Here is a 27992-nt window from a genome sequence, read left to right as displayed (position 1 = left end):
AGGGGGAACTATTGTATACAATATTCTAAGTTAATTGTTAATTTTCTCTTGGCCCTATTTAATTGTTTTCGGATTTTTGACAACAGAGATTATATTTCTTGGAATTTTGTCTGTGACAATTCCTTGTAGACTGAGTTGAAGTTGGACTCATCTAGAGATGATCTACTCTTCTTTCTTCCGGGTACTATCAGGAGGTACCACCAGCCCAGGACCATTTGCATTTAAATAATGTATAGTTTTTCAGATCAACAATGGTAGGGTGAATTTGTAATGAAATTAAATCATGCAAGCCAGCGTGTGGTTGTGAATTCTCAGGGAAGATTTTTGCCCATTCTAACTCAGAGCCAAGGTTTAAGTCTGGCAATTTTCCTTGCCTATCTCCTGGAGGAGTGAATTATTTCTAGTCCATCATTCAGCCTAGTATGTTATTACCCATTATGGGTCACAGATCTGTGCAGATGGTTGCTTATTAGTCTCCTCACCTTGGGCAGGCCTGGGCTTTGTTTTCTGTTCCCTGTCCTGCTTGCCTTTGAAAAACCAAAGTTCAAGTTCACCTGGTATGCAAATGGTCTCAAGGTGAAAGCCAGCTTTGCGGCTTTGCTTTCCTCTCTTTTGTTCCTTAGTTTTTTGTTTTTTTTTTATAATGCTGCTATTTTTTTTAAAGATTTTATTTATTTATTCATGAGAGACAGAGAGAGAGAGAGGCAGAGGGAGAAGCAGGCTCCCAAGGAGCAGGGAGCCCGATGCGGGACTCGATCCCAGGACCCTGGGATCACGACCTGAGCCGAAGGCAGACGCCCAACCATCCGAGCCACCCAGGCGCCCCTGTTCCTTAGTTTTTGACTTGAATATTCTTCACTTCCTTGGTAGTTTACTAAGCATTTTGAGTTGCTTCTTCAGCAGAAGGTTTGCTCAGGGAAACTGGTCCATCATTCTGAAGGAAATCCAAACCTCCCTCTCACATCACAGCCATGTTCTTTTATTTATTTATGTATGTATGTATGTATTTTTGAAAGGGGGGAGGGGCAGAGGGAGAGAGAGAATCTTTTTTTTTAAAGATTTTATTTATTTTTGAGAGAGAGAGAGAAAGCATGAGTTGGGGGAGAGGCAGATGGAGAGAGAGAGGCAGACTCCCCGCTGAGCAGGGCGCCCGATGCCAGGCTCCATCCCAGGACCCCGGGATCATGACCTGAGCCAAAGGCAGATGCTTAACTGGCTGAGCCACCCAGATGCCCCAGGAGAGAGAGAATCTTTTTTTTTTTTTTTTTTTTTTTTTGGAGAGAGAGAATCTTAAGCAGGCTCCATGCTCCATGCTCAGCATCCAGCGCAGAGCCTTGAGATGCGGGGCTCGACTCACAACCCTGAGATCGTGACCTGATCCGAAATCAAGAGGTGGACGCTTAACTGACTGAGCCACCCAGGTGCCCCTCAGCCAAGTTCTTTTAAAGAACAGATGACTCTCAGTCTTTCTAAGCCTCCACTTGCCATTCACTTGTAGCCCCGTGAGGTTAGACCTCTACCCCATGTTGCACTAAACCTACTCAGGTAAGCATCACCTTGAAGCATCAGGCTTCAAGTCCTCAAATCCTAGACATTTGTTGTTCTTCATCTTACCTGGCCCTTTCCCAACATTAGAAACCACTGATCTCTTGAAACCCTGGGTGTTGTATGCAACTGATGAATCACTGAACTCTACCTTTGAAACTAGTAACCCGCTATATGTTAATTAATTGAATTTAAATAAACAAGACAAAACAAAAACCTGCCTGCTTAGAACCCTGCCAAGAAAACTGGAGAAAAGTACATTTCCAAGTATACTTCCACATCTGTCTATCTCTTCAACATGACCTGTTCGCCCCGCCACCAGCCCCCTTCACCCCCCGCCCTCGGGGTGAGCTGCCATATGCCGCTAGCACTTCCCCTAAATGCCAGGCGATTTTACCTCAGCATCTTGCTCATACTTCTCTCTCTGCTGGGAAAGACGTCCCGCTTTCCCTTGCCCCACACCGGCCTGTCTGGGGGACCTTCTTTGATCTTCCAAGAGTCAGCTATAGCAAGCTCCAAGAGAGCTTTCCCACATCCTCAGCTTGTCCCTGCAGAGTTGAGACATCCATACCCTCCTGAGTGCCCCCACTGACCCTTTACTGGTGTGTGTTGTAGCATATACAACATGTTGTTGCCTTTTTTTTTTTTTAGGGAGGGGGAGAGAAGGGGAGAGGCAGAGGGAGAGGGAGGGAGAGAGAGAGTCTTAAGCAGGCTCCATGCCCAGAGCAGGGCCTGATGCGGGACTTGATCTCAGAACTCTGAGATCATGACCTGAGCTGAATCAAGAGTCAGCCGCTTAACCGACTGAGCCACCCAGGTGTCCCTGTTGTTGCCTTTTTTAAAATGCTTGTCTCTACTATTGTAAGTTCCACGAGGGCAAGACCATGACTTATCTATGTTTACATGGTGCATCTGGTATACCATAGGTGCTCCACGCATACTTATAGAATGGGTGAATGAAGATGAGCTATTACCTTCTTGAGTTTAATGAGCCTGCTGCTCACCAAGGCAAACTGTGCCAGATCCCCTAAGATGACAATGTCTTGGTGCATTGTGACTAAGATGGCAGCTGTAACACTGGATGGTCTAGTCAGTGGAACCTGGGGAGTAAGCTCTGGGGAATTCCATGACAAAGGGACAGAGCAGGGCAGAGAGGAAGTTTATAGATTGTGATGTGGGTCCAGTCCTAAGATAAAGGAGGTTTACAGAAATGGACACTTTGTTGAAGCCTTCAGGGATGGTCAGAGAGCTAAGCTGTGGGCGGGACACAGATAGATTGGGCTCCGTAGGGCTTAGCTCAGGACCTAAAAGGGAAGGTAGGCACATCACATAGGAAAGCCCTGATGTGAGAGGATGTGCCAAACTCTCAGGAATCAGATGTGAGGATATAACTAGACCCCATCCAGTCTAATTTCCCCACCTTCAGCTGGCTCTTGGAGACCAGTCCCTGGGAAAGCATGAGATGCTATGATGTTGAAGGAATGCAGGAACCAGCAGGCTGTGCCTTAAACACTTAATTATACGTGAGCTTGGGCAAGTTGCTTACCTTCTTTAGGTCTCAACTGCCTCACCTGTAAATTGCACACACACTGACATGCCTCAACCACTTCACAGGACTGCAGTAAAGGTCAAATCGTCGTCATAATAATAGCTATTCTTTTTATATCACTTCCTATGTGTCAGAGGCTATGCTAAGTGCTTCACATATGATATCCTGACAACATCTCTGTGAGATAGAACTAATTTTTTATTTTTTAATTTATTTTTATTTTTTAAAGATTTTATTTATCTATTTGACAGAGAAAGACACAGCGAGAGAGGGAACACAAGCGGGGGGGGGGGCGCGGGAGAGGGAGAAGCAGGCTTCCTGCCGAGCAGGGAGCCCGACGTGGGGCTCGATCCCAGGACCCTGAGATCATGACCTGAGCTGAAGGCAGACACTTAACGACTGAGCCACCCAGGTGCCCCTAGAACTATTTTTTTTTTTTTTAAGATTCATTTACTTCAGAGAGAGAGAGCATTAGGGGAGGGGCAGAGGGAGATGGAGAGAGAGAGAACTTCAAGCAGACTCCCTGCTGAGCTTGGAGCCTGACATAGGCTGATCATGACCCCAGCCGAAACCAGGAGTCTGATGCTTAACACACTGAGCCACCCAGGCGCCCTGAGATAGAACTATTATCAGCTCCATTTTACAGATGAGTGAATCGAGAGGTTTAGGGAGGTAAAATACCTTGCCCAAAGTCAAATGCTTATGAAGTGAGACAGTGGAGCTGGCTTTTGGGTTGTTGACCCAGTGTTCTGGTTCCCCAGGCTGTATATTCCGGTGCGTAGCTGACCTTGCAGTCTAGGAGTAAAGCAACCACAGGTTGCTTCTGGATCTGTAGCCGCAGTGGCCACACGTAGCAAGGTTTAGGGGAAGGACCGTTCCTCCTCCTTGGCCTCAGCAACGTGCTCCTGAGGGGTCAGCTTTCTCTTCCCAGCCACGGGGGTTGGTGAATGTAACTGTATTGAATAGTGTCTCCCCTGAATTCATGTCCACCCAGAACCTATGCATGCGATCTTATTTAGAAATAGGATCTTTGCAGATATAATCAAGTTAAAATTACTTGAACTCATAGTGGATTAGGGTTGGCCTTGATTCAGTTACTGGTGTCTTTATAGGAAGAGAGAAATTTGGACACAGAGATACGCAAAGAAAAGATGGCCATGTGAAGATGGAGGCAGAGAATGAAATTATGCTTCTGCAAGCCAGGGAACACCAAGGATTCTGGGAATCACCAGAAGCCAGAAGAGACAAGGAAGGATTCTTCCCTAGAGGCTTGAGAGAGAGCATGGGCCTGCTGACACCCTGGTTTCAGATTTCTAGCCTCCAGAACTGTGAGAGAATAAATTTCTGTTATTTTAAGCCACCCAGTTTGTGGTACTTTGTTAAGGCAGCCCTAGGAAACTAACACAGTTACCCAGCGCTGTGCACATCACAGCTGGGCGCCCTACGTATGGATGGAGCAGAGTTTGAGAGACCAGTTAGATGGACTGGGGTGTGTGTGCCCATTTTGGGGTGATGAGGGAGAGCAGTATTACTCATCCACCTACTGGCCAACTCCTAGACAGCGTCTCTGCGTGACTTTGCACGTGTATGTTTGTGTGTGAGTTGTGTCTGGGGGGTGTGGCTGCCATCTTTTTTTTTTTTCTGGATGTGAGGTTGGGCGTTCTCCATTGGTAGCAACTTATAAGATGAGGATTCCCTTTGGGAAACGTTGCCCCCCACCTCCAGTCATCCTCTCCACCCCTAGATCTTGGATGATGATGCACTGTGCTTAGAGAGGTTAAGAAACTTGCCCAAGTTTTCATGCCAGTTAGTAAGAAAAGGAAAATTCAGATCCAGAACTCTGGTTCCAAAGACCCTGCCCTCTTCAAGAGCTCAAACTAGTTTCTCAAGCTAAAGAAAGCAAACTCTTTTCAAAAAGATATGGGCGATTCAGTTAACCTTCTTTAAGTACTTTGTTTCTAAATTTGAAAGTAACACTTGTTTATTTGTAAAATATTTAGAAAACATTGAGTGTTTCAAGAAAAAGTAAAAAAAAAAAAACTATATCCTGGCAATAACTAACTGCTAATATTGGGCAATTCCTTTCCAGTCTTTTCCCCATACAGTTATATATTATCAACAAAATTAGAAGAATACTGCAAATAGTTTGGTATTTTGCTTGCTCATTTAACGTTATCTCACAAACATCTTACCTTATTGGTTTTTATAAATATAATTTGTAATTACTAAATAATGCTCCATCACATGGATGGGCCATCATTTACTGCGTGAGCGTCCAGCTTTTTATAATGATAAACATGCAACTGTTAACATTTTTCATACATATTGGTCCTCATCTCTATTATTTCTTGAAGACAGATAAGGAATAATACCAGTCCATGGGTATGGATATTTTAAGGCATTTGATATATAATGTCAAACTGTTTACCAAAAGGGTTCTATCTCGCAGCAGAATGGGAGTGCCTCCTGCAGCACCCTCACCAAGACTGAGCGCTAGCATTGAAAACCTGGCTCTGTTCTGCAAAGGGGCACCCCAGGATGCGATCACACAGGTTGCCTGCGTCCACCGGACCGCAGGCGGCCGCGCGGGACAGGGAGGCGGATTGCGAGGACCCCGGCGGGACATGAGACGTGATGGGGGATTGAGACGAGGCAGTGGGGATGGAGGAAACAGGAACACACGCACGCGACCAGTAGAACATTCGATGCGGAGGAGGGGGTCGGTGCTGATAACTGTGCGCCGGGCGGGGTGCTGGCCAGGGTGGAGGCCGCGTGTCAGACTCGGGCCTCTCCGCGGAGCGCTCGGCACCCACCCGTGAGGTGGCCGAGGCGCGAGCCCCTCCCACCCCTTTAACAGGGACACTCCCCTTTAAGGCGGGCGCCCGCGCGCACCCGGCCCCGCCCTTCGGGGGCGCGCGCGGCGGCCGCGGCGCCGGCTCGGCCGGGAGCGCACGTGCCGGCGCCGGGCGGAGGAGAGGGAGGCGGGAGCGGGGCCGAGGGAGGAGGGGAGGCGCCGGGGGCGCGCGCGCGCGCGCTGGGCGCTGCTGGGCTGCGGCGGCGGCGGCGGCGGCGGCGGCGGCGGCGGCGGTTACTATGGCGGAGTCGGCCGGAGCCTCCTCCTTCTTCCCCCTTGTAGTCCTCCTGCTTGCCGGCAGCTGCGGGTCCGGGCCCCGGGGGATCGAGGGTGAGTCCCGGGCCGGGGGGCGTGGGCCGGGATGGAGAGGGCCGGGCGAGGGCGAGGCCCCGCGCCGCGGCCCCTGGCTACAGCGCGCCCCCTCCCCACGCGCACAATATGGCCGGGTGGGGGGCGCGGAGGAGTCGGGGTGACCCGTGGTCGGCGTCCCCAGACTTCCGAGGCGCAGCTGCCCAGCCGGGACCGAGCTCACGCAGGGCCCCTGGGGACCCGAGCCCTCTTCCAGGCGGAACTGGATTCGGGGAGCTCTCAGGGTCGCGCTCCCAGCACCCCCTTGTTCCATAGAGGGGAGGGCAGGCTCCCTTTCCCGAGATTTGGAGGTCCGTGCTTCTGCCTCTCAGCATGTCTAGGGGCGGGGGTCTCCATTCCCTCCCTCCAGATGCTCTTGAGGGGCGCCTTTTCTCCCGCCAAGATTGAGGGGCTCAGACGATGGGTCTTTGCTTCTCCGAGGTATCCTGATGTGGCGAGCCCTTGCGCACCTCAGATGACAGGGGAAGGGGTCTCTAACCTTTCCTTCAGGACCTGCACTTGGGGTGTCTCTTCCCTTCCCTCTGCTTCCTCCCTAATGTTCTGGGAAAGGGAGTCACATTTCCCCTACGTGCAGCCCCCTTGAGTTCAGGGGGGCAAAACCCCCCACATACACATGCCCTGTGGAAGCTGTTTGGAGGAAGGGAGACCAACAGGCCCCTAAACGTTTTTGGAGCTTGGCTTTGAAATCTCTCTAACCCTAGGAAACCTGGTTCCAGAACGGTTAATCTGCATCTAGGTGTATTTGCTTTCCACCTCGCTTCCCCCACCCCACCCCAGGGGGCCCATTCAGTTAATCACTTTGTGGATGCCTTTCGGGTGAAATCCTAGAACCTCCCTCCAACCCCCAAGATTATCTAAAGATCCCACCACTGGACCGACTCCCCGGCCCTTGGTCAGTACTTATTTACCTTCCCACACAATCCCTTTTCCCAGCCCTGCCCCCCACGCACTCCCCCACCCTCACACACCCCTTACCTTCCAACCCCCACAGCCTTCTGCTCCCTGACACCACCCCCACCCTTCTCAGTATAGAGGTGGGTACCTTTCTGTGGGACACTCGACTGGGTGTGTTGTTTATGAGGCTTTGGGGGCTAAGACGAGCAGATGAAACCCTAAAATATTTAATTTAAGAGACTCGTCTGAAATGTGTTTTGGCATTGGGGTAGCAGATGAAGGTTATATTTGGCAGTTATATTGAAGTGATTATTGACCCACAGATGGATCTGGGAGAGACGATCAGGATTGTATTCGCTCCCCGATGTACAAAGCCTGGGTTTTGACTTCTCAGCAGCCCTTAACCTTCCAGCTATGGGAGATCAAGTGTGTGTTCTGTGGCTCTCCTCTCTACTAAAAATAATGATTCTCAGGTGGGTTCAGGCTTCTTTAATAAACCAGACAAACAAGAAAAGACATCATCCTACTTTGGAGTCTCCAAAACAAGTTCATTATCTCCAGCTTTGATATTTGTTCCCAGTGGTGTAGTCTGTGCAGTGGGGTCTTTGTTCACTGGCTAATGCTTCTGTTAAGCACCTCGTGTGTGTTCCTGGGTCTCGCTGCTCTGTGCATGGGTAATATGCCATGGGGTCTGATAAACATGGTGAAGGTCTACGAACATGGGCTGATGGTTGTAAAATAATGGTTTTCGTGAATAATGTTTGCTGGGCCTTATTATGGGCCATGTTTTTGGAATGTGCAACAATGTTATTTCTCTAGTAGGATAGTAAATAAGGAGACTCAGCCATCAGGTTTGTCATTTTGTATGTGTCTGAATAAATCTTTACATTCTTTCCATAAAATTTTTTATGCTGTCCCTAATATAGTTAAGATTTTTAACAGCCATTTCCCTGTTGATTTGGTGTAGTGTCTGTGGGGTTTTTGTTGTGGTGAGCCTAGTTAAAAATGTTTAATTGGTAATCCAGCTGGTTCTGAATAGGGCAGAGTTCATTTTTTTGTAACCTTCCTAAAATGGATGTTTGTTAGGGTGAGGATGGGTGGGCATAATAGGGAGTTAGTTTCTTTTTTTGGTAAATTGGAAATTAGGTTGTGTGTCCAGCAAACATTCTCGAAGGCCTTTAAACTTCTTGGCCAGACACTACAGTTTTTTCCGGGACACATGTAGTTGCCAATAGTGCATGCTACAGAGACCACTGTTGCAAAAGGCTTAAAGTAAAACGTCAGTTCTGGGAAAATAGAGGCTGTGGGATTAACAAGAAGTTGATTGCTTTCCTCCCCTGCACTTCCTCTGTGTGTTCCCCTAGGTGAGCTGGAGGAGTGGCTGAGCCAGGCAGCCCTAATGGTTGGTACTTGGACATGACATGAGGGCAGCAAGGGATAGGTGTTCTATTAGTGCATTAACTGCGACTTAGTAAAAGGCCAGTGACAAGGAGAATGAGTTCTAGGTTATAAACAGCATCCACTTGATAGGTGTAACAGGTTTTAAGGCCTCGCTTTGGAATTTTCACATCAGTATTTAAAAATGTAAACTTGCATTAGTAATGGGAGAACATGACATACATTTCTTAAGACAAAAGCAACAAGGGAGACGTTTGAGGTTCTGATAGGAACATTTTGGATTTTTGTGAACAGACTTAAAAATCTAATTTCAGGCCAAGTCTTGTAATTTTGTTGAGTGCACATGGATTTGAAGTACAGGGAAAGTGAACTCTTGTAGAGAAAAAGAGAATCTCTGGTTGGTTTTGTTAAAAGAGCTCCTGGAACAGATGTGATTAAAACATAATAAAATGGCTACTCTGGTTAAAGGTTGGAGCCAGATGGAGGGAGGAGGCCAGATCTCAGCCCCAGAACTTTGCTCCCTTACAGGTTGTCCTTGAACAAGTCACTTGCTTAACCTTTCTGTGACTGCCTCAGTTTTCTCTCTGTAAAGTAAGGAAACAGCCCATGTAGTTCTTATTGGGACATTTGTGAGACTAACTTACTGATAGCCAGTTGGCTGGGAGGTATTTTTAGACACAGTTTCTGACTTCAGGGAACAAGCAATGTTGGGTTACTTTTTATCTTATGGAACAGAATAACATACTCTTGGGATTGATAGAAGCACCACAGGCCACAGCGTGGTTAATTTCTTCTGATTTGTGCATTTTTTTTTGTAGACCTTTTCAGATTTCCTCAAGTTAATTTCTGTCTTTTGACAGGCTCTTACATCGTAGACCGGGCAGCGTACCTGTGCTAATCAAAGACAGTCTGGAGGGAGTGACCTGCTTTAGGCTTTATTGGTTTGGCAACGTTTTAATTCTTACGCAACTCTGGGTATGTTTATGGCACTATGTAAATGTTACATAAGAACATGGAGGCTGAGAGGTGGCTGGAATGGTGCCTGTGAACACAGGAAGGTTAGACTGAGGACTTCATCCGAAAGGACCTTGGGAAGCTGCAATCAGCACAGGAAGAAGCTGCACTTCATTTTCCTCTAAAAACCTTTTTAGATGATTGTGTCTTTCAGGTGGACTGCTGTGTTATAAATAGGTTTATTCTCCACTGGTGAGCTAATTGTAACCTTGCTACCAAAATATGAATCAGTAAACGAGGAGACGAGGAGCCGTGCTGCTTCTTTCAGCATGTCCTGTCGAAGCTGCTTGTTGCATTTTGGAACATGAGTTGCGTTGCAGTCTGCTCTCATAACTCAGGAGTACAGGGTGTTGAGGTGGAATGGAATTCTCAGTTCATGGTGCTTTAGATCTTCTTTATTTTTGAAGGTTAAATTAGAATACTGATGTGGCTCTTTTGTTTTAATTTTGAAATCCTTATTGTTTACTGTTCAGTTTTTGCTCAGAGCAGCAGTGAACATTAATTCTGGAATCCCGCCTCTTTGTCTTGTGTTATTTGTCCGTTACTGTAGGAGTTGATGTAAGAGGGTCTTATCTCATTTTCCTCTCTGTGTTTATAAAAAGAAAATCCTAGAGCCCTCTTTCTCAGCTATCCCTCTGACGCTGGAAGTGCTGCTGGCATCCGTGGCCCATCAGTTCCGCCTGGGCTGGGAATGCTGAGGCCTCTGAAGGAATCAGCTCCTCAGACCCGCAGTCTCCTCTGCATTTCTCCCCCTCTGTAGGCACCGCCTCGTGGCCAAGTTCCAATACCTACCTGCCTGCTCCGGGTTTTTGCTCTCCTCAGTGTCTCTCGCACATGTGGTTTGACCTGAGCTTGGGCTCCCGGAGGCACCATCCCTGCTCTTGCCTGTTCCCTCTGCCTGCTGGCTTCTCCATCAAGGACACCTGTAACACCAAGCAGAAATACTATTTCAGAATGTATCTCTCTTTCCCTTACTCGGTAGAGCTGCCAGCATTTGGTTGAGCCATGGTGTTTGCATCCCAGACAATCTGACCTGGTCTCTGTGTTTCAGAGACAGTGCCACCTCAGGCAGCTCTGGGGTTCTTTTTGGTTTTCTTTCTTCTCTCTCCACTTCATCCTAAGCCTGCATTTGTCTTACCAAATGTTTTGAATTTAACATAATGAAAGTAACTGCCCTTCTCTTTAAAGTGTCAATCACCCCTGATATTTACACAATTACATATAGGAGATTTCTTTATTCATTAGGTTGGGTATATGCCTGGAATGGTTCTTGGCTTGGGGAAATAACCCCGAGAGAACAAGATGGACAAACTTACAATAGCAGTGGCTGAGACTGAAGATAAGTAAACACAATTCTCAGTCTTAAGTGTTCCGGAGAAAATAAAATAGAATGATGTGCTAGAGTGTGCTGAGAGCTACCTTTTCACATCTGTCTCAACTTTATTTTTTCATCTGTAAAATAAGGCTAATATAGTCAAGTGTCATTATTCGTGGTACTTAATATTCTATAAAGTCGACTGGAACACTGGATTAGCAAATACTGAACCACTGCTCCTAGGGGGAAGATGGGGTTAGGTTCCTATGAGCCACTGGTCACCACCTCTTCATCGACCAGTCAGTACATAACCTTGCTATGTGTGTGTTTCTGGTTAAAGACACCTTATTTAATATATATTGGTTAATTAACCTTGGACTTAAGGCCAACAGCACTGTAGTGAAAGCCTGAACGACACTTGACTGATGGACGTATTTTCTCTGCAAGGTACATCACTGTCTCTTTGAGCTTGGGAACACCGGAGAGCATTTTAGCCCTACTCTTGGGGGCCATTTTAAACAGTGAAATCCCCAGCACCAACACAAAAATGCAAAAAGGTGAAAAGCAAGGCACAGAGTAGTATACTATGAAAAGAATACATATTTACAGTATGAAAGCTGACACAGGAAGGCAGAGCATTGTCACCTTGTTCACCATCAGCTGGGGACATGTGCATTGGGTGACTCCCGTTTTTTACCACTGCACATGTCTGTGAATGACCATGAAGGCACAGAGTACTGATTTTGGGGCTACAGATAAATTTTAATGAATATGGAATCTATGAAAGATGAGGATCACCTGTATTTTGTTAAAGCCATACACAGATCATTGTGGCAGAGATAAAATTATATGGAATTCCAAGGATTCCTAAATGGTTTCACTGAACCACAATTTGAATATAGAGAGAAGTCCCATTTCCAGTCTGTAAATATGTAGTTATCTGAAGTAAATATATATAGATATCTATATATAGTGATCTATATATATATATAGTGATATATAGTTATGTAGTGCTCTAAGTAAATATATAGTGATCTGAAGATTCCTTTAACACATTTATTGAGCACCTAGGTTCTAGAGATACAACAGTAAGCAAAAAGACATACAAATGCCTTCCTTCAGGGCACCTGGGTGGCTCAGGTCGTGATCCCAGGGTCCTGGGATCGAGCCCCGCATCGGGCTCCCTGCTCCGCGGGAAGTCTGCTTCTCCCTCTCCCACTCCCCCTGCTTGTGTTCCCTCTCTTGCTGTGTCTCTCTCTGTCAAATAAATAAATAAAATCTTTAAAAAAAAAAAAACAAAAAAGATGCCTTCCTTCATGAAGCTTACTTTCTGGCAGGTGAGATAGATAATAAATAAAATATAAGGTGATTCTGCCTACCGCAGTCCACCCTCTGCCCCCTCCCCCCAAGATTTCCTGCCTTTGGAATATACCGACTTCCAGTTGTTAAACATGAATCTAGGTACGCCTTGGAGGGATTATGCAGATGTGATTAAGGTCCCAAATCAGTTGATCTTCAGCTAAGGGGACTGTTGTGATAGACCTGACCTGACTATGCTAGCCCTATGAAAGCAGTTTTCACAGCTGATTGCAGAAGAGGAAGTCAGAAATGCTCCAGCTAGTTTGGAAGAAAGTAAATATCTCAGAGCTGAGAGTGGTCCCTGGCTGTCGGCAAGGAGGTAAAAGGGGACCTCAGGCTTCCATCCACAAGGCAGTGGAGTTTGCCAACAACCAGTGAGCTTGAAAGAGGTCCCAGCCCTGGAGGAGAAGGCAGCCCTGGCCAACACCAGTCACGCTGTGCCTGGACTTCTGACCTACAGAAACTGAGATAGTAAATAAGTGGTGTTTTTTAAAGAGAGAGAGAGAGAGAGAGAGAGAGTGTGTGTGTGTGTGTGTGTGTGTGTGTGTGGCGGCGGCTCAGATGGATATGTGAGAAGGAAAGCAAGAAGGGAACTAACTACCCAAGATAGGGTACCCAGCCATGCTAGTGATGGACCTCCCATGTGAAAAGTTCTTTGACCACATGTGGCCTTCACCTACTCTGCCAGTTACCTAGAGAGTTGTGACTGAGTGGAGGAGAGAGCAGATTGTGGGTACTTTGGAGATAAGTTTTTTAGGTGGTAACAATGTTTGAGTTGAGGAATTTGAACTGAAGCGTATATTTTTTTATTAAGTAGTTGTGAACCTGCCTTGCCCTAGATCTTCATGTGTTGTCTTGGTGTACATTTGTGTATTACATTTTATAATTGTGGTCGATAAGATTGAATTGTCATCAGTGTTCATTTCTAACATCCAGGACCAAGCTGAATGGTGAGAGGGATACTGAGGAAAGAGTCTGTCCTTGCCCTTAAGAAGTTTACACACAAATTGACTTTTTTTCTTCTTTTTGGAACAACCACAAGACCCTTCTCATGCAGTGGGATGGCAGTAGTAATAAAGGCACCTGGTTAACTGAATGCTTACTGTCTACTCAGGTGTGATGCTAAGGACTTGGGTTATGTCTGTTACTCTCTGCAGCTGCTCTGAGCACTCTTATCCCCATTTTACAGATGAGGCGCCTGGGGCATGGTGAGGTTCAGTGGTGGGCTCAAGGTCTGTCGGACTCCAAAGCATGTGCTCTAAATCCTGTACTCTACCATATTCTACGAGGACTGTGAAAGTAATTTTCTAACCAGTCTCTGCTTCCAGGCCCCCACTTGTTGTCCATTCTATTGCTGGATTTAACTTTGGAGAGCATGGCCTCTGTGTCTCATGATTCCACTGCTTTCATGTGGCCTCCAGGATCAACCCCAGACCCCTTAGCCTGGCATCATGGTGCATCTGATTTGGTCTCGTCTTCCCTACCGTCCTTGCCTCTGGCTGGAACCTTGCACCTGTCCGTTCGCCGTGAACCTAATATGCCTTGTGTTTTGCTTGGCCTCGGCCTTCTCTTCTTAACCAAAGTGACCATCCTCCAATGTGGGACCGTCTTTGTCCTGCCTTCCCCTGGTCCATGGTTCCATCCTCTCTGCTCTTCTCTTTGGTCCATCTGCTCCTCCCACTCTCCCAGCCTCTGCCCTCTAAAAATGGATGCTCAGAACTGGCTTATTCTTCTTTCTGTGGCTTTGTCCTGTCACAGAGCCTTGCACATTTTAAGTACTTAATAAGTTTGTTTAATTGAATTCATTCAGTTCTTTTCCATCCTCTCAGCAATATCCTAGGTAAATAATTCCAGTTCTGTCCCTGCTGTACTTTTAGTATCTCCTCTTTATGCAGTTTTTATCCTAGTCACTCAAAAATGCTACAAACATTTCTCAGTTACTTGGAACATGATAAGCTCTCTTCCTACCTCACCGCTTTCATCTTTGTTTTATTCTACCACCTACCCATTTTATTCCAGCCAAATGCACTTGATCTCAGCCTCATTAGTTTTATTCTCAGCCCTGGCTGATTTTTTTCTCCTTCTTTGTCCCAGTTGCCTGAAACCATTCCTATTCCTCTTCTCACTCAAAACTGTGACATACACTGTCTCCTCTCCACTCATCCATAGTATAGTAAATAGGTCAGGAAGCAAATACAAAATGCCACTGATAAACATCCTCCCCTGCCCTAATGAGCCACAAATACGTCTATTTAAATACAACAAAGAGAGAAAGCAGAATGGTTTTACATGTTCATTATAAACTGTAAGTAAAGGAGAAGTACCAAGATACTCCTAGATAGTCTGAATAGGACCGCTGAGTCCATACACTTGGGTCCTAGGAACACCAGGCACGCTCCGTAGTAAGACGCCGCTCATTCTAGTTTTACCTTGACATTCTCCTGGGCAGCAGGTGGGCCCTTGCTGAGATATTCAGGTATTTACAGTCAGCCATAAATTAAGTTGCAGTGACAGGTCTCCTTAGCATAAACATCAAACGTCTCTTTTGAGTGAGAACAAAGCTTTCATTCTCCAGACCTGAGGCTTAAGGGTGAACTTGTTTAAACAGCTCTCTAGGGTTGGGTTTGTCTCCAAGTAGAATGTCAGAAAGGCAGTTGGTAGGATAGATAGAGTGTGGAGCTGGCTTTTCAAACACCTTTCTCCTATGCAAACCCCATTCCAAGACCTTTTCCCAGATTGAAATAAAATACCAAGCTTATCAAGTGTCTTATTGTTAAATCTCTGGGCTTTTTTTCCCCTCCTCATACAAATAGCTTCCTTTATTAAGTCGGTTACATTTTTTTCATAAGTGCTTTTTACCAGTACATTTTTTTGGTTTTTTAGGTACCACCCAGCTGCACGTGTAAAATTTGACTTTATTTTGGCACTTGGATACTTGAGAGGTTTGGTTTGGTTTTGTTTTAATGTATTTTTAAAATCTAATTTTGATGATTGTGAAGGGTGAAAATGTAACTTGGGTCTTTTTTATGAACCAGTAGCATCTAATTGCTTTACTTTAACGTTAACGTGCTTCTACTTAGATTAAGAGGCTTGGCTGCTGACGCATTGTCAGTTCCCAGTTACTGTCTCCCCTCGCCCCTACCAGGGGAACCAAACATTACCTTTGTTTTGTGACACTTTAGTACCAGATGCCATTTTTTAACCTGATTCAGGATTTTCCTAAACATTTTGGCAGTTGTCTAGATCAGTAGTTACTGAACAATATTTTTCTTTTTTCTTTGTCTTTTTAAAGCAGTGCAACCCTTTAAATGTACAAATGTAGAAACGTATGTACAGCAGATAAAATCCACTCTGGCAGAGCCCCCTTCCCTCTCAAGTTATTAGGCTGAGATTTATTAAACATAGTACTATTTGCTAGGCACTAGACACCACTGAGAAAATGGTGAAGCAACGCAGGGCAGTGGCTCCCCCCTGGTGGAGCTTAAGGGTTCCTGGGACATCTTGGAGAGCACAGGGATTCAGGAAGAATACAATCTGAAGAACGCTAGACTTCCAAGGATTTTTTTCCTTGTTATTTATGTATGTATGTATGTATGTATATAAATAAGTGATCTCTGCACCCAACGTGGGGCTCAGACTGATGACCCTGAGGTCAAGAGTTGCATGCGCTACCACCTGAGCCAGGCACCCTGAGTTTTTTTTTCCCCATGCATGCGTGAGGTGTTTAAATGTTTTTGTTTCATAATGGAGATTATATTATACATATTGTTTTTCAAAGATGTTTAATTTTTTAAAATTGTGGTAAAACACAGACAACAAAGAATTTACCATTTTTAACCATTTTAAAATGTACAATTCAGTGGTGTTAAGTACCTTCATAACGTTATCACCACTATCTCGTTCTAGAACTTTTTCTTTACCCCAGAGGAAACCTAGTAACCCATTAAGCAGTAACGTTCCATCCTCCTTCCCAATCCACTCCCCAGCCCCTGACAACCACTAATGTGCTTTCTGGATATTTAATATAAATGGAATCATATAGTATATGGCTGCTTTCACTTAACATAGTGTTTTCAAAGTTCATTCATATTGTAGTGTATATCAATAGTTTATTCATTTTTATGGCTGAATAATACTCCATTGTATGAATATACCACATTTTGTTTTTCCACTCATTATTTGATAGACATTTGGGTTGTTTCCACCTTTTGACTATATACATAGTGCTATTATGAACTTTCGTGTACTAGTTTTTGTTTGAACATTTGTTTTCAGTCTTTTGGATGTATACCTACAAGTGGAATTTTTGGGTTATATGGTAATTCAACATTTAATTTATGGAGGAACTGGGCGCCTGGGTGGCTCAGTTGGTTAAGCGACTGCCTTCAGCTCAGGTCATGATCCTGGAGTCCCAGGATTGAGTCCTGCATCGGGAGGAGTCTGTGGGGAGTCTGCTTCTCCCTCTGACCTTCTCCCCTCTCATGCTCTCTCTCACTCTCTCCCTCTCAAATAACTAAATGAAATCTTTAAAAAAAAAAAAAATTATGGAGGAACCATCAGCTGTTTTTCGCAGCAGCTACACCATTTTATGATCCTGCTGGCAATGTATGAGGGTTCCAGTTTCTCCGCATCTTCACTATCACTGGGTATTTTTCTTTTTCATTTTCTTATGGCCTTCCCTAGTGGGTGTGAAGTGGTGTCTCGTGGTTTTGATTTGCATCTGCATTTAAAATTCATTTGCATTTGAGATGATGTTGGACATCTTTTCATGTGCTTTTTGGCCATTTGTGTATCTTTTTTGGAGAAATGTCTATACAAGTCCTTTGCCCATTTTTTAATTGTTTTGTGTTGTTGAGTTATGAGTTCTTTATGTATTCTGAATACTAGGCCATTATTAGATATATGACTTGCAAGTATTTTCTCCCATTCCATAGGTTGTCTTTGTATTCTCTTGATATCGTCCATTGATGCACAGGTTCTAATTTTGATGAAGGCCAGTTTATCTATTTTTCTTTTATCACTTGTGCTTTTGGTATGCTATCTAAGATAGCACTGCTAAATCCAAAGCCATAAAGCTTTACCCCTATTTTCTTTTTTGAAGTTTTAGAACATAAGTTATAGCTTGTATATTTAGGTTATTGATCCATTTTGAGTTAATTTTTATATATGGTGTGAAGTAAGGGTCAACTTCATTCTTCTGCATGTGGAGATCCAGTTGTCCAGCAACATTTGTTGAAAACTAGTCCTTCCCCCTGAACGGTCTAGAAATTCTTGTCAAAAATCAGTTGATCATAAATGTAGAGGTTGGTTTCTGCACTCTGGATTCTATTCCATTGATTTATGTGTCTGTGTTTAATGCTAGTACCACACTGTTTTGATTGCTGTAGCTTTGTAGTAAGTTTTGAAATCAGGAAGGGTGAGTCGTCCAACTTTGTTCTTTTTTTTCCCCCTCAAGATCATTTTGGCCCTTCAGACTCAGAGTTGAAGTGTTCTATCCTAAGGAAGCTGTAGGGGGTTTGGATAAGGTCCAAGGAAGACTAATTAAAATAATCATGCGTTGTAATAGGCTATTCTTATCAGTTTGGCTTCTCTGATGGATGCTGTCATCTGGAAGGAGGAGGGCTGAAAAGCAGTTTATGATCAAATTGTAAAGTCGTGAAGAAGAAGGGCTACGCGAGCTGGTTTGGGCACCTCATCATGGATACTATAAAGTTAGAAGGTTGCCCAGTGAGGTTTGGAAGAGGCAAGTTTAGTATACCTGAACAGGACAGTGCCCCATTCTGGTATGAAATCAGTGAAGCTTATTATCCTCAAGGAGCGATTAATATAAGCTAAAAGTCATAAATACTGGAGCTTTAATATGTTTTAGAACATCTGTGGATCTTTATCTGCCAGGACAAATGTGGATGTTTTGCGGCTTGCTTCTTACCTTTTGAGGTTGGTCCCACCACCCTGTGCTCTCCCACACCCTGTCCCCTGGAGATGTGGTCTGGGGCAGAATAGTGGGCTGAGTGGCCGTGAGTCTCTGCCCGTATGGTGGCTCTTGGGAATTCCCACGAGCCACACCCTTGCTGAGTGTCCTCCCAGTGGCTCAGAGAGAGGACCCAACCCCAGCGCCCTGCCTACGGTGGGGTTGTCTCTGCCGAGGCCCAGCTGTGTTAGTGCTTCCGTAACGTGCAACTAGACAGAGGCTGCCCGAGTTGGGACTTGTTGGTCTTCCTCAAAACACAGCCTCTCTCATGAATCAAGTTTGCATCTACATCCTACCACATACCACCTTCTAATCGTATTTTGGAGCCACACTCAAATCCTGCATAGGTGGTTTTGTTTTTAGTTCCGGTTTGACTGACTTTTAATAACAAAATGCTGTGCTAGTGGGAATTTCATTCTGACCATTCTTGGGGGGGAGGGGCTGAGGGAGAGGAAGAGAGAGAATCCTAAGAAGACTCCACACCCCCAGCACGGAGCCTGACGTGGCACTCGATCCTACAACCCCTAGATCTTGGCCTGAGCCGAAATCAAGAGTCGGACACTTAACTAAGCCACCCAGGTGCCCCCTGGTTCTGACCACTTTTTAACTTGGTTGTGTCTCAAGTGATTTTGTTATTCCTCTGTGATTGGTTTTCCAAATTGTGTTATTTCTACTACATAACTCCTTGGTTGTGGAATACAGAGAGTTTTAGGTATATATTGTTTATATGCGTGTGTGTAGACTGATTTAACCTGATGAGTCACTATGAAGTAGATTATAAAGGGCTATTAGCATTCATTAGTCCAGATTTAGCTTTTCAAAGAAATCGCGATTAGGTTTATGATTTAGTGTACTAGTACATTTACAGTAAATTCAGATGTTTTTATAATTTTATTACTTATTTTGAAAAATGAATATTAACGGAAGACTAGCCCTAATGTCTGTCTTTAAAGTTCAGGAAAAAATATATAAAATTTAAAGCAGAACTTCCCAGTGTTGGATCAGTGATCCAAACAATGTGAATTTAAAAACAAACTGGATTCAAATTTCAGCTGGAGGACTTTAGAGGTCATCTAGTTCATTGCCTTCTTTCTGATGAATCATGAGGAAAATGAGGCTCAGAGAGGTTAAGTGACTTGCCCAATGCCACACGGCTAGTTACTGGCAGAGCTGAGACTAGAATAGCAGTTTCTTACTGTAACTTGCTACTTCCTAATTAGTGGTTAAAGAGACGTTTTGCGGGTGCATGCCCGTGTGTGTGTGTTTGTTTGAGTCTTACATTTAGAGAAGAGATTAAAGTTTATTGAGCACCTATTTGCCGAGCACTTTTAAAATGCATGATTTCATACGGTTCTTACATAGTCCTGTAAAGTGATTATTAACAGTCCCACTTTACAGATTAGGAAACCAGGGTGCAGGAGGTTACTAACTTGCACAAGGCTATGTGATTGGTGTTAGAGCTGCTACTTGAGCCTTGGGTCTTTCTGACCTGTTCCTGCCACCGTGACCCTGCTGTGGCTCTGGCAATAAGTAACTGAAGCCTTTTCAGGGGTGTGGGCAGTAGTGATGGTTATCTTTTTCAGACTTCTTCCTCACTCTGTAAACTGTATGGATGTACACAGATGTGTGCAGAGCAAGTCCTTCTCCGAATACTCAGCGCTTAGCGGATGTGTGGCTAATCTTCCTACCATCTCTGTAAGATAAATGGTATTTTCTGGTTAGGCGGCTGAGGCCCAGATGGATTCAGGGACTTGCCTAACCCCTTATCACAAACACGCACGGCCCTGCTCCCAGTTCCGTTCTTCACCCCGTCTCACATAGATTTCACCACTTTTGTTCTTTCCTGTCTTACACCAAGATTGTTGAAGTACTTCCCAAAAATAATGAGCCACGTGTGGGTGTGTTCTCCAGAATGAATCACTGTGAAAGAGGCCATGAACCAACGAAGGGAGAGAAGAAGTATCTGGAATCAGAGGCTCTTGGCTCTCCTGTCTGCTAATTGACAGACTCTGAAGTGAGCTTTTTTTTTCAAAAGGCGGCTGCGGGTCTGGCCTGTGTGTCCCACTGTGCTCAGAATAGCCCTCTTAGAGTTACTCGTTTTCCCTTCTTGCTTCCCAAAATAGCCCCAATGCTGTTCTCTTTGCTGGATGTCATGGCACATGTATTGAGAGGTGTGCGCTCCATGGGGAACCCCTTTGTGCATGAATGTCCTCCCTGACGCAAAGGGCGGGGGGGGGGGGGGGCATTAGCTTCCTTGGATTACCGGTCAGGACTGCAGCGTGAGTAAAAGGTTTGGCTCGAGTATTCAGAGAGTTGCAGAAGTAAATTTGAGTTAGCAAGAAGAATAAGAGAGGGAGCAAAAAGAGGTATTTGGGGGGAAATGAAGAGGTTTCTTCGCCTTTCTTGTGTCTAAAAAGGACTGGAATCGAAGTTTAGGAAGAACTGACTTTTAAAATTGCTTTTATGATGTGGATTCTAGTCTAAAGGGTACCTGCTTTAAACTTCCTGCCCTTAAAATAGAACACTACCCTCACCCTTCAGCAGGTAGCTGCGTGTTTTGGAATTTCTCCCAGAAGAAAGGGCTGTCTCTGATCAAAGGCCTTACAGTGAAGCTCCACAGTGGCGTTTACCTGTCCGTGTGCGCTCTCCTTTGTTTCTGTGGGTGGGAATGGCTAGTGAGTGCGTCATTTATAGAAAGCCTGAGGAAGGGGGCTTGGGCACCGGAGATATTTAGAATCTGCCTTTGGAACTGAAAAGCCGAGAGATGCCTTCCAGGGTATTGCAGGAAGAGACAAAGATAGACTGTTTACAGCCTGAAGGGGTGAGTTTCAACAGGCTAGTTTTTCATGGGATTGGTCATAAACGTCTCTTCTCTGGGGGCCTTGGTTTGAATGTATTCCCACTTGGTATCCAGATAGTATTCACTGAGTGGCCAGTATGGGACTTGGGTGGGCTGCCCCCTCCATTCCCCGACAGGCAAATGCTTCATTCAGCAGCGAGTCCCAACCCAAGTGTCCTCGTGGCCACAGCCATACTCCTGCCCGTTCTGAGAGGTCAGGGCTGGGTTAGGCTCATGGGAGACAGTGTTGGGGAGAACCGACTGCTGCTGTCTGTGCTATTCTTGTTAGATGGATAAATAAAGGATTTCAGATTCCAGGGCTGCTGAACTGGCTTTCAGAGGCACCAAATTCATTTACAGTAATTTCCTGTCAACAGTGCACACTTATGTATAATACACACCCAGCAGAACTCATTCGTCCCAGACATGATTGCACACACTGCCTATTTGGGGGGAAAAGAAAAAACGCGTGCCTATGTGTGTATATATGTATAAAGCATATTTATATATATTTGTATATTTTTATATGTGTATATATTATATATGCGTATATAATGTTTTCAAAGTGATATCCAGGGACCTTCCAGAGTAGTTTAAATTTATTGAACACTTTTTATGCATCAGCTCATTTGATCCTCACAGTAACTTTATGATGTAAACATTAATGTTATCCTCGTTGGAGGTTATTCTTTTTGCGCCTCATGAGAGGTGCACCTGCCATGGACTTAAAGGGAGGAGGAGGGTGTTGGACTAGTGGGCGGGAAGCTTTTCAAAGGAAGTGATGGTCAGGCTGAATTTTAAAGGATTTGTGAGAAGTAGCCAGGAAAAAAAGCATTGCAGCAAAAGAATGTGTGAGAGCATGCATACTGCATTCAGCAAACTGTGGCATGCCTAGTGCCCAAGAACGGCGATGGGATTGAGGAGCCATCGTTGAGTGAGGAAGCCGGGGCAGTTTTGGAGGGAGGATGTAGGGGTGGGGCAGGAGGTGGTGTCCTGTATCCTCCAAGGGGCAGGTGTCTTCCTCTACATTTAAAGGAAAACTTCATTCCCAGCCACAAAATATATGTGTAATGAGTCTAAGGCAAAGTTTGAAAGGGGGTTTCTCTGTTTCTCATGGGCATTAGATAGGGCCACTTAGAAGAAAATGGTGGAGCTTGGAAGCCTGGTTTCCAAGCTGAATTGAACAGGCGAAAAGCTGGTGCTCCCATTGACAGTGCCATCTTTCTGGCCCTATCTCTATAAAAGCTCCTTATTTGGGAACATCCAGTGTGCTAAAGGATTATATTCTAAGTCTGGAAAAGGACCTAGGAGAAGATCTCACCGTTAATGTCAGTGTACTCCCAAATTTCCTGCAGCTCTGCAGTGTGCGTGTACTAGCTGCCTCCAGGCCAACTACACGTGTGAGACAGATGGGGCCTGCATGGTTTCCATTTTCAACCTGGATGGGATGGAGCACCACGTGCGCACCTGCATCCCCAAAGTGGAGCTGGTCCCCGCCGGGAAGCCCTTCTACTGTCTGAGCTCCGAGGATCTCCGCAACACCCACTGCTGCTATACTGACTTCTGCAACAAGATTGACCTGAGGGTGCCCAGTGGTGAGTGGACACCCTTGTTGGACTATTGGCTCATCCTGGAGGTAGGGCACCCCCGTCATCTCATCCTTCTCTACTCCTGCCCAATCCCTTTGTTTGGTGATATGTAGAAGTACCTTTTTGATGTTCCCCAAGGTCACAAGGGGATAGGATTCCTCCCCACTCAGGTTTGTAGACGAGAGGTCGGAGGAGACCGATGGTCAAGGTAGTCCCAGGGTTGAGAACTGTGTTCTGGCCACTGGCGGAGCCGCCATGGGCAGCTGGTAAGGACTGGGAGAATCAGGCAGGTATCCCCACGGGAGGGAATGGAGACAACCGCTGAGCTGTGTGAAGGCAGCTGCTGGGTGAGGGTGATGGCAAGGCGGGACGAGAGGCCGGAGTCGAAAAAGAAGGAGAGCAGTCAAGGCTGAGAGGATTAGCTGGCACCCCTTTTGCAAGCGTACCATTTAGAAGGCAGCACTGGGGAGAGCAGAAGAGGAGGGACTTAAAGCTGCCGGGGCTTAAAGCAGCTGTTCTGAGTGGAAGAGCAGAAGTTGGCCTGGGGCACTGAGGTGGGAGAGTCCCAGGAAATGCTGCGGATGACAGAGCGGCTTGTGAGTTGGACTGTTGAAAAGGGCTCCTCCGTTGGCGAGGTTTGCATCTAAGAGCACCGGGCAGACACACGGCCTGGTAAGACCAGGGAGGTGAAGGGCACCTTGAACACAGGCAGAGGGAAAGGGCATTTTCACGTGGAGGGAGGTGTTGGGGACAGAGAAGGCCAGAGCTTTCCCGTGTTTTTACTGTGTTCTTTCCCTCTCCTCTCTCACTTGACCCAGGTCATCTCAAGGAGTCTGAGCACCCTTCCATGTGGGGCCCCGTGGAGCTGGTAGGCATTATTGCTGGCCCAGTGTTCCTCCTGTTTCTCATCATCATCATTGTTTTCCTTGTCATTAACTATCATCAGCGTGTCTATCACAACCGCCAGAGACTGGACATGGAAGATCCCTCATGTGAGATGTGTCTCTCCAAAGACAAGACGCTCCAGGATCTTGTCTACGATCTCTCCACATCGGGGTCTGGCTCAGGTACCGAGTCCTTTAGCGACTGTGTCTGTTGGTCTTCGTCACCAGTTCCCAGCAGGATAGAACGTTTGTGAAGGAGGCTGGGCCTTGCACTTGTTTCTGCCAGCATTGAGGCGTTTGGCTTCCTAATTCCCCTTCTTTTGGAGTCTGATGTGTAATAAGATAATGGGTCCACAGAAAATCTTTCATTCCCTGGGATTCCAAAGGCCAAGTACGAAACTCTCCATTCCAGAAACCCCGCCTCTCCAAGTCTTGCGACTATACGTGTATTAAAATTCACCTGGTTCCACCTGAGCAGTGGAGTGCTCAGTGGAAGGTCCCCTTTGGAGAAACAGGAGTGTGCCAGGTTTCTGTGAGGTGGTGACAGCTAATCATTGATCTCCGAGCAACCACAAGGGGAGTTTAAGGACACTGAGGAAAGCTAAGAGCTGGGGTTTGGTGAATCATTGACTTGTACCAGTTGCCCGAGGGTTTTCTGGTGCGGGTTACATAAAGGCAGCCTGGGCTTATGGCATGGGATCAGTACCATTCGTTTCCTGCACTGCCTGTTGGTAACCGACTCTTTCTTAGACGAGGGAATTGAACCGAACCCTGGACCTTTGTGTGAGCCTGGAATTCAGGATAAAGGGACTGGGGCTGCTCAGGTCTCAGGGCATAGCTCAGCTAGCTATTAGATGTGAAATGACTGCAAAAGAGTCTTTTTATGAAGATTAGCAATTATTTTAGTGATGGTGATATTCTGTCCTTGTAAGAAAGAAATAATAATCTGCAAAGGTCTCTATTGCCGTTCTAGCTAAAACATACAGAATCATATTGTGAGAATTTTGTGTGTGTTTATGTATGTTTCCTTGCCGTGTGACAAAGACTATTGTTCTGTAGGGAAATTATGCCATCAGTCATGGCCAGACATTCCTCCTTGAACACAAGGAATACTTTGAGCTGTGACATCTCCTGAATTTCAGTGGTTTTGCCTTTATTAAGCTCTGCAGTAGAGAGTGCCAAAATGATGGATATATTTAAAAGCTGCATATTTTTAGGAAGAGAGAAAATATATGTCTTGTTCTTTGCTGAAAGAGGTAGGGCAGTGGTTAGAACTGCCTGACTGACTCTGCGACTTGATTTGCTGTCACAGGAGGGTAGCTCAGGTCTTCTGGAGTCCTTTTTAAGATCAGAACTAGCTGAGGCTAGCAAAGGTCCATGGTGGTTATTTAGTCATCTGGAGTAAAATGACTAATAACTGTTTCTCCTTGGAGGTTCTAGTCCCTTCTTAGTTCCAAATATGCAGAGCTTTGAAGGTGTTGGAGTTTTAATACTGTGGTTTTTATTTTTTTTTTTTATTTTTATTTTTAAAGATTTTATTTATTTATTTGAGAGAGAGAGAATGAGAGATGGCATGAGAGGGAAGAGGGTCAGAGGGAGAAGCAGACTCCCTGCTGAGCAGGGAGCCCGATGCGGGACTCGATCCCGGGACTCCAGGATCATGACCTGAGCTGAAGGCAGTCGCTTAACCGACTGAGCCACCCAGGCGCCCAATACTGTGGTTTTTAAAGTGATAAGTGCTTATGTGACTTTCAAGTCCCTTCAACAAGTACATGTTGAATACCCTCTGGGTGACACAAGGTAAACAAAGATGAAAACGGCTGACCCAGGATTGGATGGAAAACATGGGGATTGCTGGGAAAGGGTCTCATGGGGGAGGATGCTTTTAAAGGGTTCTGAAGACAGAGTTGGAGGTTTTAAGAGAGGTAAGAGGACGGGGGACATTCCAGGCCAAGGAAAACCCCTTGAGCAAAAGCACAAAAAGGCATGAAAGTTCACCATGTGTTTAGGGGACGATATACAGGCCGGCATGCCCTGCCCACGCTGGGGGGTGGGGGCTGGCAGCACAGCTCAGGTGGGCAGGACCTTGGGCGCTGTGCTTTATCCAGTACGGCGAGAGGCATCTACCGGAAGTTTTCGCGTGGCAAAGTAAACGTTCATATTTTCCCGTGGAAGGCATTCTGGCAGTGGGGTGGAGGTTGAATTCACTCATTCACCAACCTCCTGTTAGCGAGGGCAGGGTGAGGCAGGGCTGTGTGTGGGTGTGCAGGGCAGGAACAGGGCGACGAGGGAGGTGGAAAGACCAGTCGGGAGTCTTTTAAAGACGGTCCAGAACCTGGATGGGCACAGGGGGCATGGGGGGGGGGGGTCCGATGTGAGAGACATTTGGGGGGTTCTGTAGTGTTGTAGTTAAAAGCAAAAACTTTGGGAGTCAGACAGTTCTAGACTTTAATCACTTCTTTGCCACTTGCTGCCTGTAGGAGTTCAAATGAGTTACTTAACTTTCCCTTTTGAGCCTTAGTTTTCTTGTCTGTAAAATGGGGATAATAACACCATCTACCTTATAGGTGGTTGTGAGGAAATGAGATAATTTAAAGCTTTATCATAGTTTCCAGTGTATAGTAAGCCTCCAGTAAATGGTATTCACATCCCCAGGACTTAGGGATTAATAACATGTGTATTTGGTCTGGGAGAGGAAGTGAGAGAGCTCCCAGTCAGTCTGATGGTAAGTGTGATTGGGTAGGTAGGGGGACTCCTGAAGGGGGCAAATGAAGCAGTAAATGAGCCCTGTGAAGACAGTAAAGTCACTCTTAGGATAAGCGTGGGAAGTCTCTCGTTGCGTATCAGGAGCTTGACCTGAGCAGAGCTTTGGAGAGTGGTGGGAACCTTGTGTGCCCACCACAGTTTGGCTTTCTTGGGCCGTGCAGCACCGCCCTCTAGTGGCCGCAGAGCAGAGCACCCCCCAGCCCTCAAGCCCCGTCTTTCACCTTCTCTGCCCTCTTTCCTCTTCAGTCGGCCGGCATAAAGCAGATGTGGGTGGACTGGCCCACGAGAGGCCGGCTGCAGAGCTGGTGAATCTGGTCAGACGTTGTGTGCGAATCTGTCACCCATACTAACTGAAAGGAAGAATTGCTTAGATAAGGCACAGCTGATCTCATGCATTTCCCTTTCTGTGTTTGCTCACTGCCAGTCACTGCCTGGCTTAGCCCTCTGCCGGCTCACCTAGCCATGTGCAGAGGCAGCCACAGCTCTCCTTGGTCAGGGGACCGGGGTGGCTTGGAGGCACTGTGTGGTAATGGCCTTTCCAGTGTGGCAATGAGAGCGGGTGTTGCAAAGTTCACCAAATTTACAATGTCCGCTTTCTTTCCATTCTTTGGTCCACAGGGTTGCCCCTTTTTGTCCAGCGCACAGTGGCCCGAACCATCGTTTTGCAGGAGATTATTGGCAAGGGCCGGTTTGGGGAAGTGTGGCGTGGCCGCTGGAGGGGTGGGGACGTGGCTGTGAAGATTTTCTCTTCTCGTGAAGAACGGTCTTGGTTCCGGGAAGCAGAGATATACCAGACAGTCATGCTGCGCCACGAGAACATCCTTGGATTTATTGCTGCTGACAATAAAGGTAACGAGCTGGATTTGGATATAGGGGCTCCCAAAGCCAACAGTAGCCCCAGATGGATGGGGTGACTGGGGAAGTTGAACAGCTCTGGGACCGCCTTCATAGTTATTACCCATAGAAGGAGAATCTGAATAAGCTGATAGTCTTTCCAACTTCTCTTCTATGAAAAGCTTATACCGAAACCCAGGCTATTAAGCAGATAAACAAGATAAACCCCTCATCCTACCTGCTCACTTCCCATTTGTAACACCCCTTCCCGTCTACCCTAGTGTAGTCCCCGCCCGGGCTTCACTTAGTTTACCTTGCAAATCACTGGAATGAAGAATTGTGCCCTCACCTCCTGCCAGGGCAGGGTAGCCCAGAGAAGTATGTGGTCCACGCTGTGTGACATAATCCGCATCATACACATGTGTAGTGGTTCCCCCAAGTGTTACCTCCTCATGATCGTTCAGGCTCAGCTTTTGGTCTGCTTGGACCTGAGGTCCCTTGGTTCCTTCTTCCTCTCCCTTCTGATTTTTCTTTAGTTTCTGAGTCTCTTGTGTGGCCAGGCACGTCCTTGTTTTCGAGGGCTTCACTGAGCGGCAAAGCGAGAAGTAAATGAATAGTTAATTCCAGGAAGTAATCAAACCGCAAGCTCTTCTAGTTTGCACAGATTGGGGGTGAGGTGGGGGTCGGGGAGGTCACACCTGAGCTTGATTGAGGCTGGGGTGTCAGGAGTCGGTGAGGAAGAAGACTCAGTGGGAAGGGCACTGCAGACACACACGTAGAGGTGAGGGGTGCCTGGGACCCTGCAGCTCACA

At 46.1% G+C, this 27992-nt stretch overlaps 1 protein-coding gene across 5 annotated transcripts in view; it reads left to right on the top strand.

Annotated features, from left to right (window-relative positions):
- Positions 1-6119: 6119 nt before the first annotated feature.
- The window catches only part of ACVR1B (activin A receptor type 1B), a 34758-nt gene continuing 12885 nt past the window's right edge, over positions 6120-27992 (top strand). Inside the window, exons 1-6 of one of the 5 annotated variants that reach the window (XM_027592883.2) lie at positions 6167-6278; positions 7535-7684; positions 9470-9584; positions 22463-22702; positions 23515-23763; positions 26965-27195. In XM_027592883.2, the coding sequence (XP_027448684.1) occupies positions 22528-22702; positions 23515-23763; positions 26965-27195 (655 nt within the window). In that variant the 5' untranslated portion in view covers positions 6167-6278; positions 7535-7684; positions 9470-9584; positions 22463-22527. Of the gene's footprint in view, positions 6279-7534; positions 7685-9469; positions 9585-22462; positions 22744-23514; positions 23764-26964; positions 27196-27992 lie in introns of all 5 variants that reach the window. The other 4 variants (XM_027592884.2, XM_027592885.2, XM_027592881.2 and 1 more) reach the window with 4 other exon arrangements.

This window comes from Zalophus californianus, chromosome 9 (genome assembly GCF_009762305.2).
Source record: "Zalophus californianus isolate mZalCal1 chromosome 9, mZalCal1.pri.v2, whole genome shotgun sequence".
NCBI lineage: Eukaryota > Metazoa > Chordata > Mammalia > Carnivora > Otariidae > Zalophus > Zalophus californianus.
Note: the sequence above shows the minus strand (reverse complement) of the source record. Positions and strands in the feature narration are given on the sequence as shown.